We start from the raw sequence: 14,539 nt of genomic DNA, 5'->3' as shown, positions 1-14,539 counted from the left end.
ATGGATCAAAGAAGACAAATTTGAATAGTTTAAAGATGACAGACCACAAGTCAACAAAAAAAAATCCAAATTAAAGATGCTTGCCCCTTAAAAAAAGGAGGGAAAATGGTATTTGAACATGAGGCTAAGAATAAAAGTTACGGAATGCACAAAATAAGGACGATGTCATGAACTACACCTTGGAAAATTTCCTCATACTCGCTTGACGCAGTCCAATTTGAAAGTGTCGGGAATGGTGATCTCATTGAGCAGTACAGAGGATGGGTTGAAGGGGAAGGTGACAGGGAACGTGTACTTGGTGTCAATCAGGAGTGGTGCATCTTTCTTGGTGTTCATCCTTCCCGCTAGCTTGCTTCGCACCTTGCGGATGAAAGACACTTCAATCTTTTCCCAATAAGTGTTGGGCGTGAAGAGATTCAGGATCTTCACGACCTGTAAATTGAGGGGGGGGGGGCAAAACAGTTGGTTGCTTTGAATTAGTTTCATAAAGTATCAATCAATCAGAAATGTTATATTGGGATTTGATCTTCGCCGACATATATAAACACTGTACACTCAGTGATGTCCAAGGGCTTGCGAGATAAAATTCACAAGTTTAGTTGGGCGGGACTCGAACCAACAATCTCCAGCTTACTTGTGCAGATGTCCCCTCAACGGCCGACAAAAATTCCATCTTATTAAAAAACAACCAATTATGCTTTTGTGTTTGCCCTTCAATGGCGTAATAAAGAACCATTGTACACTCGATGTTTTACATGAGCTTGTTGGAAACGAAAATTACATGCTTCAGGTTGGACTCGAACCCATGACCTCCTGCGTACTAGTGCAGATGTCTTACCACTCAACCACTGAGCTTGCTCAGGTCAGCAGTGGGTGCCGCAACCAATAAGTTTTGATGGAATTTTTCACGTCACAGATATACTACAGATGTGAACTTAAGGGATGTAAAGTGAATTCTGACATATTTGTCTGAAATTTGAGGTGTAGACTAATCCGTGGCGACAGCCATTTTCTGCGGTGGCACCAGGCTCACTTGAGTCGCACTCAGGTAGTACGCACGCACTCCGGGCTCCTTTGACCAATAGGGTAAACAAAATGTATGTAAGCCTTGTCTTAAAGAACACGTGCAGGATGTGCGTGGTACCACCGCAGTAACAGCCTGTAATCCTGGTCGCCGGATACCACTATAAAGGAAAACTATACACACATGTATGGTACCAATACGTTATTTACAAATTGAAAAAAGCCTGAAATCAGGCAAGTGCAGGAGGATTTACATCCCTAGAATTCAAAATCAGGTGTTTTGTTTTCTCTTCATAGCCATAATTTTGAGATCAGTATGTTCAGAGCATATCAGGGGAAATTCCATTTCCCCTAATGCTTTAAAAAAAAAAAAACCAATCCCCTCTAAAATAATAATAATAAAAAAAAAAATCCCCCCTAAGAATAAAAATACAACAATTTATTAAAAAGAATCAACTATTAGTCACAAACAATCTGTTGGGTCAACAGAATGACTTCAAAAGAAAAACTCTTGAGCCTCTCTCATGACTCCAGGTTATTTTTGCTGGATCTAGCGGGAAAGCCTATTGCCCAATGAGTGAGTAACTAACTGACTCACTGAGTATAATTTCTTAAAGTGAGACATGTGGGTCCAACCCAACTATGTGTGGCAGTGCCAAGTTTTACTTGTGTATTTTTATAGTGTATTAAAATAGGAGTAGCTCCCCTTAGGAAAAAAAATCATTTTAGTTGAAGTTTAGATGTCCCCCCCCCCTCTTTGTTGGTAGTGTGACCCCTGTTTGTTTACTTCAGCCCACATGTTCCCCCTATAAAAGCTGCCACATGGTCAAGTCACACTTCAGTTCAGCCAGCAGACCAGCTGACAATAGACATACATGATATATTTTTCTCCTAACTGGAGTGCCTGTTCTGCTTGAAGTTAGTCTGTTACCGAGTCATTTGCTTTGACTTTATTCCTGCTTGAGTGTTCTTTGAAAGATCCACTATTCACACTGCGTTGGTTTTTGGTTGAAGTCTTTGGATTTTAGGTTTTATTCTTTGCTTTTAGTTTTTTTTTGGGGGGGGAAATAAATTCTTTTGGTCCTTTTTTGTTAGAAATCTAGAATTGGTCTCTGGTCTCTATTAATTCAATTTCCTCGCGACAGTTCCCTTCAAAGATCCCGAGTTTAGTTTAGTTTTGTTAGTTAATCCCCATAGAGTCTTAGTTTGTGCGAGTTCCCCACATATGCAAGAACAGTCTTTATTTAGTCTCACTTTTCTCAGTTTTCACACACTTTTAAACTTCAAGACATCAAAAGCATACCTGTGTTGTAGTGAGTTTCGTGCAGGTTTTGCAGATGTTCCTGACGTCGGCTTCCGTTGTCTTCTCGGCTTGAAGCAGTTGAGCTATCTGGACCAGGGGCTCCAACGTCTCCTCCATGCTGTGATCGTAGAGTTTGCTGCTCTGTAGCCACTTTTCCAACTCACTCACAATGTACCTAAGCCCATTGAAAATGGTAATAAAGTTAAGCAGCATTTCATAAAACTGCTGAAAAATATAACATTTGTCTTTCAAGAACACAATAAGGACACCAAAATCACCATTTTTATGCCCACGTTTTTTTTAAAGAGAGTTTTGTGGTCCTTGCTCATGAGGGTTTGTAGCAAGTACAGCTCCAGGATCTTATCCAGATTTGAACTTTAATTCCTGAGAAAACTTAATTGGATGAAATTGGACCTGAAACCCCTCTATTTTGCAATGGAGTCAATCAATCATTTTCAAAATTGTGATAGACTTCACGACTGCTTTTAGGGGTGGTCATCTTTCAAGAATAATATCAAAAGTCATTGGTCAACCCCACCAAAATTTAAAGTAAAAGATGGTGAACCACGTTTTGCTTTGCTGTATTTCTTAAACACCTTAGAGAGTAGATTTTTTTGAAGTGGTAATGTATTTACTGGTCTACACCCTGGTGGGAGCCAGTATAGGGGCAGGTCTCACCAACATTGACTTACCTGATCTGGACACCCTTGGCCCCAAAACACCTGTCCTTCCACAGCAGCATGTCGTTGATATAATTAGCGGTTACTAAGTACAAGGACTGTAGTAACGACAGAGAAAAAAATACTGCAAGTGAGACTTGCGCAATTCCCCCTGGCATGCTGGCAGTTTTTATAAAGTCAGTGTCCGTAACCAAAATGGAAGATTTCTATTATTTTAGCAATAGTGACCTTGACCTTTGATCTGTCGGCCCAAAATCAATAGGCTTGTTAAGACTATCAAAAACAATCCACAAACCAAGTTTCAAGATCCTAAGTCATTTGTTCCCCTTCCCTTTTCCTTTGTTTGTACTGTCTCTTTGTTTGTTACTTTTTCGCAACAGCTCTCATTGGTTTTGTACACGTTTTCCAACCAAGGAAGCTTCGATATGGTTTCTGACGTCGATTCATCGATGATGTTGCACGTGTGTGTCCTCGATTTACACCATAAACACGCGCAGTTGTGTTTTACTATACTCTCAAAGACAATGCTTTCCATTTCCCTTTGTCCCTGTAATATAACACTCCCCCATAGACTAAGCACATAACCGTACCATAGAGGACCGTTTTAAACAAAAAAACCACGTACAGCCCGAAGACTAAATTTAAAGAATCTGTTGTTCTCCCTTTGTGTGTCGGTCCTCGTGGGTTATGTAGAACACGTAAACACACACATACATACAGACATACACACAGAAGGAATACGCTATCGCAATATCCCCCTCCGGCTTACAGCAGGGGTGTGAGTGACCACAGATAAAAATAGCTGAAAACAGCTGAAAAAGGTGTAAAAAGGCTGAATTTTGGAGATCTACTATACTTTTGTACACAGCAAGTGAGGGGAAAAGCTGAAATCCAAAACCCCAAAAAAGCTGAAATCAGCTTTTAAGCTGAGATTTCACACCCCTGTTACAACCAAGGGGGTAAAAAGGAACTATGAATACGAAAAAATGTCATAGAGAAATACACTTTGAATCTTTGTAATTCTTCAACTTGTTTTGTGCTTCAGTTTTTTTCTATGCAAGACTCGAGTCTGGGACTTGGACACATATTAAAGGTCAATTTTCAACAACAAAAAGGGAGAGAGAAGTCTCCTACCTGTTTGATGGCTTGCCTGACGACTTCAGGATCCATGCCGTGATTATTCATGACTGTTAGGAACGTGGTGAGCTGCAGAAAAGGACGGAAAATAGAAATCCAACAGAAAAAATAACAGCGTTGCTGTTGAAACCCCTAAGCCCGATTAAGTCAAGTTATCATCCACAAACTAGTAACATTTAACTCACCACTGTGACCTTGACCTTTGACTTTTTGACCCCCCAAAAAATTCCAACTTGCCTGTACCCAAGGACAACCCTCTTCTAAAGTAAGAAACCGAAATCATATTTCTAACTCAACTTATCATCCGGAAACCATTTCCCTCAACTCACCACGGTGACCTTGACCTTTCACCTTTAGACTGCCAAACCGACCCCGACTTGCCTGTTCCCAAGGGCAACCCCCTACTGAAGTTAAACACCAAAATCTCATTTCTAACTCAAGTTATCATCCAGGAAACTAAGTGGCCTGGACGGACGGATGCCTGAACAGATATCCTGATGGACGGATGCCGTAGGTGATGACAATTCAGTCCAGTTCTAGTCTTTTTGTCAATCCATCACTTGACAATTTTTCACGGATGTTCCAGTACTGGCAAAAGCTCAACAGCCAAATTTTGGGAAACACTGCTAACACAACTGAAATTGTGTTGCCCAAATCACTGTTTTTTGTGTCACAAACCTCAGAACATACCACGTCATTTGAGCAGTTTAGCACTCGCATTCAGAAATTATTGCACCTTCCTTCTATGGACTCGTGCACGAAGTACCCACTCAACGGTTAAAAACGCACAGCCGTCATGAAAAAATGCCATAGTTTTGTGCACCGTGACTTTCAAAATAAATAAGTCATGCATTCTTTGCGCAGTACATACGCGAACCAGCACGTGCATGCTTTGTGTCTCCCCTTACTGGAGCTCTCGATGGTGTTTACAAAGCGGCATCTACCGTTCACGCACACAGAACACTGACCTACCTGATCGATTAAGGATTCTACGGTTATATTCTGGCTGTCGTGTATGGTGAACAGACCGGCGACGTCAGTTTCCAGCATGGCAGGTACTGAAGAAAACAAAATTTGAGTCAAATATCAATAAATGTGAACTTTTATCGCTTCTGAGTCTCTCTCTGATCGGTAATGATCCTTCTCAGGTTCACCTACGAAAACTGTCTGAGTTTCTGAGTAATCTTAAGCTATTTTAATCTTAAAAGCTATTTGGAATACTTAATTTATGACTTAAAAAGTTTTCAGTATTACACCAGGCAAATGTCAAAATCGTTGATTTTCTTTATCAATCTGATGGTTTTCATAAAGAAATAACCTTCAACAAATTGACTCTTTGTCCAGAAGATTTGGAAATTTTTCATTTTTGTCAAAAAAATCCTTTATAGCTGCTCAAAAAGGCCATTACTTCTCATGTTTGTCTGCATGAGGAAAGAAAATAAATGATGTATGACTGAACTCATATAACATCTAGTCAAGTCGCCCAAGTACAACATGGATCAAGTACAAACCTGTAGTTGTGTGGGGTGGGGTGGAGGGGGGGGGGGTGTGGGTGGAGAGGGCGGAGGGTATGGGTAGATTGAGATGTTGGGGGCCCAGGGAGGGTCAATCTCTGCACTCAAAGGGCCAAAGATTCCAGAAGCCTTTTTTCCCATGCAAAAGTCCACAAAACTTTGTGAAGATAGTGCTTAAGTTTTACAGCACCCAGGAGAAAAAAAGCAAAGAGCTGCAGTAATAACTGTTCCAAAACACTACACTTGATTTTTGTTGTATCGAATGTATTGAAATTGGGGGGGGGGGGGGGGGGGGGGGGGGCAGCGGTGGCAAGACCAAGGGAAGCGTAGGCCCCCCCCAAAAAAAAAAACCCAGAGAAATTTGAAGTATGGATTGCATGTGAAGTTAATTTCAGGAAAGTAAAAAAATTGCTGACAAATGAGTATAAAACAATCATATTGTTCGTACATGTAAGTAGGGACCAGTACACTGTTCGTAACATCTTAATATTTTGAATAAGTAGATGAATTTTTTTTGCTTCTAAATGTTACATCCTGGGCTATATTTATGCAAAGTATTATATTCAATGATGGGTGTAAGTTTTAGCAAACCATATTTAAGTTATCAAACTTAAACAGTCCTCTGGTGTGATTTTTATTTTTCAAACTCTCGCCTGGTTTTGTACCACATGTCACAATTTTCAAGCAGGATAATCACTGCCATTTTTCAAGTTGATCCAATATCTGAATTGGAAAACAACAACTCTTAAAACTAGAAATGTGTTCGTGAACGAACACAAGCTGCTTCGTGTGTTTTTGGAAGGGCGAAATGATTCATTATGTCAATATTGTATCTAGCACATAATACTATAACAAGAAGCTTCAACTGAATCGGGCCTGTAGTTCTGTAGATCATGCATCATGATCATGAATGCCATCATGCATCCCCTTTGTGTTAACCTTTTTCACCTCCTTACAAATCCAACTCCTCCAACCCAGAACAACTGATCACAAGACCCACCCTTAACAACCAAAAAAGTACCGTGTGTTCATTATTGGAAAAAAAATGGCATAAAAATTTTACTTGCTGGAATCAAACCTTGACTCCTGATAACGCAATCCCGATGAAAATCTTCGGCACACATCTTCAGGTAGTGGTGTAAGTGTGTGCCAAGTCTTAAATCGATCGGATCTACGAAAGTGCCAAAGTGCACGCGCAGAACAGACATGTACAAAAGAAATAGCTAAAATCCCTTAATTTCTTCCATATGGGCAAAAGTGTGCATGGAAACGCAGAGAACAAAAACAATAGCTGCTTCGGCAGTGTACTGCCGCAGCAGCTAAATATTTGACGTCAAGTTTGATCCGGCTTACCAATCTTCGGCTGTAGTTTGTTCTTAATGATGTCGACAAGCATTTGGTAGATGTGAACTCCGAGATCGTTCATGACCTGACGGTACTCCGACAGGTCAAAGTTCCGAAGACAGTGCTCGTTCTGCCGGTGTGTGTTCTGACTGGAGAGGTTCTGGGAAGGACAGATGATGTATAACAGATGCATGTATAAGGTTAAAACGATGCTTGGACTCTTTCCATAAAATTGTTTCGTAAATTCAAGTGCTAATGGAAAATCCTTTAGACAACCAGTCACAAGATATAACTACTGCCTAACATTTGGTGTGGTTACCAATTTTTGCAGATTCAATATTGGGTTTTTCTCTTCATCAACATGTTTAAATTTTGTTTTGTTATAAACACTGGAAAAAAATTACTTGGGTGGGACTCAAACCCACGACCTCCTGCTTACTAGTGAAGACGTGTTGCCACTCAACCATCGAGCTTGCCAGGGTCAGTTGACTGGTTTGAATCTGATATAGCAGCGGGTACCACAACCTAACTATGCATCAGATAGAATTCGTGTCGGGGTTTGGTACTTTGATGGACTGAAGTGAACTGAAAATCTACTTTGTAAGTTCTGTTTTTGGTCTTGGTCTGGCTCCCTGACCACAGCATTGCTTTGTACTCACCTCTTCACCGCTGTACTGCATGAGTGTGTGCATCAACCGAATCGTGTTTGTCAGCCAGAAGGACACATACTCAAAGTCCTCAAAGTGATTCTGCCGAAAGATGAAAAACATTAACTTAAAAAAATCCACTTGAGAGTTAATTTGAAAATCTTAAATGTGCAGCATTAACATGCAAGAGGTGTACGTTACATTCAAGTCTTAAGAGTTCAAAACATAAACCATTCCTTTCTTTTAACAATAACATAATTAAATAAGGTTTCAAAAAACAAAAAAAACAACCTTTGAGTCAACCCAATTCAATTTATTATTGACCTAAGGAAAAAAAAGAAAAGAAAATTTTGACGAGAGCCAATGTGGCTCATCAAGCCGATGTTTATCTCTGGTTCCCACGACATGAATCGACCGAAATTATTTCCCCTGGATGGGATGGTAGTCCATCGCAGATTACTCTCCTGCTAAAGCTGGTAACCATTTATACTCCTGGATTGAAGGAACCAAGAGTGGGTAAAGTGGCTTGCCCAAAGACACAATATATAGCCAGTGGCAGGGTTTGAACCCCTGACCCTCTGATCATGAGTTACAAACCCTAACCACTAGGTCACACTCCCACACATATAATGCAAGAAATGTTGCATTTTATTTTTCAAAGTTCAAAACATAAACTATTAATTTGCTCTTACTGTGACGGTCTTCTTGATGCCATTGACCACACCTGTGAGAAGTGCTTTGACCTTCCGATCGTCGTTGATATCGTCAGCGTGACGTATGCACATGAAGATGATGTAAGCCGGTAAGCCCGGTAGATGACTCTCCGCATTCTTGGGATTAAAGTCTGGGGGAAACAAGATTTTAAAATACTGAAAGTGAAACTTGCGCGATCCCCCTGGCATCCTGGTAGTTTGTATAAATGTACAGGCAATTAGTAAGGACAATTTTCAGTGTACCTTTAGACCAAAATGGAATGTATCATACCTAGCAATAGGGATTAGCAAAAAACTTAGTGAGAAAGGTAGAACAAGGTTACTGTTTTTGTATTGGGCAATGTGGAATGAAGGTGGAAGCCTGGAATGGAAGTTGAACATGTGTTAGGGCATGGTGATATGTCATCAGCAATGATCTATTGTTCATGATAAATATTCCTTACGACCTTCCATGGAAACAGCAAACTCCTTGTACATTTGAACAGTGCATTTATTACAGCAAGAAAAGAGAACAGAATATACTACAAGCTCACTCTACAGGTTTCCAGATAACAGCGAAAGAAATTGGTGGGCATGCAGCCGTGTTAGTCAGGCACTTGTGTGTGTTATACGTTTTACGACACTAGAGAAAGAAATTGACATGTACCAAAAGGCCTGTGCTCTGTAGCCGCGGTGTCGCTAGGGACCAGTGAGCTGGCCTAGTGTATTGTGTGCGTTACAACTTTATCGGCACTAGAGTAAGAAATTGACATGTACCAAGGCCTGAGCTGGGTAGCTGCGGTACCAGCAATAACCACCCATCAAGTTTTGTTGAGATTGATGACTGTACTTTCAGTGAACCTTACCAAAATGGAACTTTCTGTCTTTCATATACATACGCACACGTACCACAGACACACACACGGACACACAGAAGGAATACGCGATCGCAATATCCCCCTGTATGGCTAAAGCCAGGGGGATAAAAATTCCTTCCTTAATAATTGTACTTGTAAGTTAATTGGATGATCTTTGATCAACTACTGGTTGATATGTGATGTAACTTACTCTTGGAAAGTTGGGGAAAAAATTACGGTTGGAAGCTTCCCAAATGAAATCCTTAGGAAATTTACAAATTAACTTCACTAAAAGTGAAATATGTTCATTAGTCTTGCTTCTAACACCTAAATTTTGATAATTTTTGCAGGTACAATATATTATATACTTTATCTCAACATATGGCCATGCGACTTTTGATCGGTTCTGTGCTGGAGGGTCACATTAATAAAAATATACTAGACATATGTTTGTGGACAAACATAGGGCTGTTTCGGTAGCTTTTTGTGACATGTGACATGTGTTCCATCAACGAAGGATGTGTAGTTCTGTTTATAATAAATGGTGGCATATAAATGTAATATGTGATTCCATTCGCATAGGGCTTTGAATTATGACGTCACATGTCACGTGATGACGTCATGATGACGTCACATAAAGTTTCATCTATTACTATAATATTATGGTAAAGAACAACTTAGCCAGAGCAAACATCGTTGAAAGCAAGTTCGCGTCTTTCACCAATTTTAAATTACAAAGCACTTCCGGTTTCAACCAGAAGAAAGGGTCACGTGATTTATTTGCACATATTTAAAAATGAAGACCCTCGCTAATTCTATCAATTCCCGCAAAAATCATGTTCAGGTCTCGACCACCTAATTTTTTTTTCTTCCTATAACACATTCCGGTCTAGCCACATACCAAGTTTCAACCCAGTCAGACTTACAGTTCTGTAGATATAGGACTTCATAATATGCACGTAAATTTTCAAAAATCAATAAAAAAAAATTAGGTGATGACGTCATTATGACGTCATAGTCTTGGCATAATTTTTATATGAGGGTCTTCCTTGGCTGTAACATTGATGACGATTCTAGATCGCCAAGTTATAGAAATGGTGGCTTGAAAACGTGTACAAAGTCAATGGGCTAACACGTGTACTAAATTAACGGGCTAAAAACAAAATCCCACTGCAGAAAAATTGCACCTTTAAATTTGTAATTTGCCTTTGAACTGAAACATTTTTATGAAATATTACTTGATATTCTGACCCTTAGGAATATGTTCAATCGAATGACAGCGCGAAAAAAATACGATTTCTCTTTCCTTCTCATAGTAATTCTCGGCTGAAGTTCAGAACTACTCAGTAAGATATTAGTGTTGTATAGGAAAAGACTTGTGGAAAATCCCACTGCAGAAAAACTGCACCTTTAAATACGTAACATAGGGCTTTTCGGCATTACGATTTTTTATTATACGTCCCTGACTATGCGCATGCACGAACAAAAAATCTGTCAAAGTTAGCCGAAAATCGGCTAAAACGGTCACTGTGATATGATGTGGAAAGGATTTGACCGCGGCAACACGTGCTCTGCAGGCTGACTGACATTACATGTACGATGTACATGTACAGTATGTGCGTAACGTACGTGTATGTACATATAGACGTTCTGTGCATGTTTTAGAGCAGATGTATTGTCAACCTGAAGTTTTAAGCGTGCGCAGGGCATGTCCGAGTTCGCTTATTGCCTTGAAGCTTTGAAATGTGTTAGACCTACCCTTAAATCGACAATTAAAGTAAAAACTAACATAATAACTGCCATGGTTGATTTTTCAGGAATTTTCAAATGAAAAAGGGTCTTTTTATTATAACTTCCGGTCTGATGACGTCATTCGCCTAAAACTTTGCACACGTCTTAAGTGGATCAAGGTCATCATATACACCAATATTTAGGCGATTCCGACAAACTTCGCCACAGACATCTATTCAAAATACATTTTTGCAAATTTTTAACCTGTCGCTAGAGGGCGCTCGAAGATTGCATGACGTCATTGGTAGATGATTTGAAGAATACTTTTAGCCAAGAGACTAACACCGTTAAAAGCAAGTTCATCGCTATTACCATTTTTAAATAATAAGCCACTTCCGATTTTGGCCTTTTTCGACCGGAAGCAAGGGCCACGTGATTTCACGCACACTAAATGAAATAAAGACCTCAACCTACTCTACCACTTGCCGGTAACAGAATGCTGCGGACGCGTACGGTTGATTTCTTATGCATTTTTAAATATTAAAAGTGTCACAATTTAATTGCCTATAAATACACACCGGATGACGTCATCATGACGTCATCATTACACAATGTTGTTTGAATTAGGGTCTTTGCTTGGACAAAGATTGGTGCAAATGAATTACTGGCAAAGAGTCAAAAATGCCCTTTGAAAATCGACAATTTTTTTTTGATTTCTGTGTACAAAGTCTATGGGAAAAATTAAATATTCAAAATTCTATAATAAATTAGTCGATGACGTCACGATGACGTCAATGTTCGGCACACAACTTCAGATGCTGGTCTAAACATGTGCCAAGTATAAAGTCAATCGGATCGATTTTAGTGCCCAAGTGCCGGTGACAAAAAAACGTGTACAAATGCTATGGGCAAAATGACTGAAAAAGAAAGAAAAAAAAAAGAAAAAAAGAAAAATCTTAACGAAAACAAAGGCTGTTTCGGCAAAAGTGCCGAAACAGCCAATAATCCCACAATGCATTCACACAATGCATCAACATTAATCAATAAGACATGACATTTCACACTGACCTATGATGATGGTCTTGATGATTTTAACGTCGTCCTCCTGCCTATACTCCAGCATTCCCAGGATCTCGCGTTTTTTCATGCTCACGATGGCCGGCGCTATCTGCCTACGCTTCCTGTTGCTGATGTTGGCCGGCGCTGAGTGGTGTGATGCAGCGGTTGTTTTGCTTAGTGACGTTGGGGTAGCTGAGGGAAAAAAACACAAACAGTAACCCCCAAAACTTGGTTGGTTGTTGGCAAGTGGTCTAAACTTAATAACAATACCTAATAACAATGGGCATCACTTAGGTCTGACTAGGGTTAATGCATACCACAAACATATTATGTACATGATCATGTCATGAGTAAATACGGTTTAATCTCACTCTCTCAAAGTCTCATTTACATATAGGCACTGCCAGTTTTCCTTTTCCTTTTTCCCTTGGCAGCCTAGCTAGGTCTAACAAGTGACATTACTTACTTGCATCTGTTGCATCAAATTCAACAAGGAATTGATGCACCTCCTTCATGTCGGGTCTCTGACGGTGATCTGCATCCCAGCACCTCGCCATGAGCTCAGCCAGACTAGTATCAGGGCACTCAGTGGGGATTTCAAGACGCTCTTTTTTCTTAACAACAGCCAGGTAAATCTCAAACTGCCCCCTCTTCTCTTCATGTGGAACCTTGCCAGTAATCAGTTCCCAAAGGACTACAGCATACGAGAAAACATCTGCCTTGGCTGTGACTTTGCAAGCTTTCCTGGTTTGACCGTCTACCTCTTGTCGCTCACTGACGCCCATGGCTTCTGGTGCCATCCAGGGATAAGATCCTCTCACGGTGTTAGTGGATGCAGTGCAATTGTACTTTCTTGCTGTGCCCAAGTCACAGATCTTCAATGTATCATCAGCTGTAATAACAGAATTGGGTGACTTCACATCACCATGTTGGTAATTCTTCTGGTGGATGTACATCAGAGCCTCGGCCCCTTCCTTAGCCCATTTCATCCAAACTGGCTTCTTGTATTCTTGCCAGTTTCCGCGGTTCTGAGCAATCACGTACCAGAGGGAGCCTTTCTCAGCCAATTCTGTCACAATGAAAAAACCATCCGGAGGGAACTTCTGTTTCACAAGTCCCAAAAACTTGATGACATTTTTGTGCCGCAGTGCTGCCAGAATTTTGACTTCCTCCTCCCGGAATTTATTGCAGCTTTTTGCAGCCACCATGCGTTCTGCACCTTCGTGGGTCCACAACGCCGTATATACCGTACTGTTGCTGCTTTCCCGACTACCAATTGGCTTTAAATGTGCCAATTCGCTTTCAGGAATTATATTATAACCTTCTTCTTCCATTTCGGAAAGGAGTATCTCTGTTGTGTTGAACAGTTTTTATACAATCGAAGTACCCATAACATAAGTTATAACAATAACTTATTGGAGTGTCATGGCCTAGCGGTTAAGAACACCAGACTCATGTTCTGGTGTTTCAGAGGCAACGGTGACGTGGGTTCGAGCCCACCGGCGAACACTTGTGCTCTTAAGCAAGGCACTTAACCATTATTGCTTCGTCCTTTGGATGGGACGTTAAGCCGTAGGTCCCGTGTGTTGTATAAATGCACGTAAAAGAACCCAGTAAACACTTATCGCTAAGAGACAAACACTTATCGCTAAGAGACAAACACTTATCGCTAAGAGACAAACACTTATCGCTAAGAGAAGGGGTTTGCCCCGGTGTTTCTGGCCTCCTGTATAAACTCCCACGTGGAGTATTTAGCAGTAGAACCAACCAAGAACCAAGAACACTCATGCATTTTCACTGCGAAGTGCGAAGTTCAAGCTACTACTGGGAATTCCCCGATGATCACATATAACTGGTCCCGCGCCACCCTGAGAGGTTTTTGAATGGTAACGAATAACCAGGGTAACATGGTTACCAGTGATATTGTGACGCTACGTCACACGACTGTTTTTGTGGGGAATATCGCAGCAGGACAGAGCGCGTCGTAAAACTAAAATGTAATTCTTGTGTTTTCATTCCGTCATTCATTCTTTATTTCCACATAATTAGTGTCTACGGATATGATGGATGGGGGTCCCCATAAAGCAACTGCTTGTCGAGTAGGGATCCCCATTAATATTAATTAACAATTGTATAAACACTAAATACATATACAATAAGACAATAAACTAAACCAGAAAGGACAGTAAGTCTTATAACCCTGTGAGAAAATGAATAGATATTGTAACGATTCCGGCTTGCCTAATATTAGTCTGGGCTAAGACCCAAATAAAATCGGGTCCCAGTTATCTGCCGGAAGCTTGAGTGAAGAGTCGATGAGTGAGACGGGATTCTTGGAGGGGATGGGGGAATTATTTACAAACGACCACAAGATAATGAACAATAAAAGATGTCCACAAGGAGTAATTCTTTCAACCGATCAAAACGGTAAACTCAGTTTATTTAATCTTCTTGAGTAAACTTGAACATCTTTGGGACAGCGCCCTCTATTATAGGAAGTAAGGAAATTATAATGAAGCTGTGGTATGAGTTGCTCAGTGGTAGCGTGCGTA

General features: G+C 40.4%; 1 protein-coding gene across 1 annotated transcript; it reads right to left on the bottom strand.

Annotated features, from left to right (window-relative positions):
* Window positions 1-2,377: 2,377 nt before the first annotated feature.
* LOC119729829 (mitogen-activated protein kinase kinase kinase 20-like) lies at window positions 2,378-13,474 on the bottom strand (the record flags this gene model as incomplete). Its single annotated transcript, XM_038202623.1, has 9 exons — window positions 12,454-13,474; window positions 11,997-12,179; window positions 8,341-8,492; window positions 7,661-7,750; window positions 7,011-7,161; window positions 5,116-5,201; window positions 4,141-4,212; window positions 3,019-3,104; window positions 2,378-2,501 (listed from the first exon to the last, which is right to left on the bottom strand). Coding segments are annotated over exons 1-9 (1,812 nt in total), but the record flags the coding sequence as incomplete, so codon positions are not given.
* Between the last annotated feature and the right edge of the window lie 1,065 nt (window positions 13,475-14,539).

The sequence above is a fragment of the Patiria miniata genome, unplaced genomic scaffold (assembly GCF_015706575.1).
Source record: "Patiria miniata isolate m_02_andy unplaced genomic scaffold, ASM1570657v1 HiC_scaffold_21, whole genome shotgun sequence".
Lineage (NCBI taxonomy): Eukaryota > Metazoa > Echinodermata > Asteroidea > Valvatida > Asterinidae > Patiria > Patiria miniata.
The sequence above is the reverse complement of the archived record's forward strand: the minus strand, read 5'-3'. Positions and strand labels throughout refer to the sequence as shown.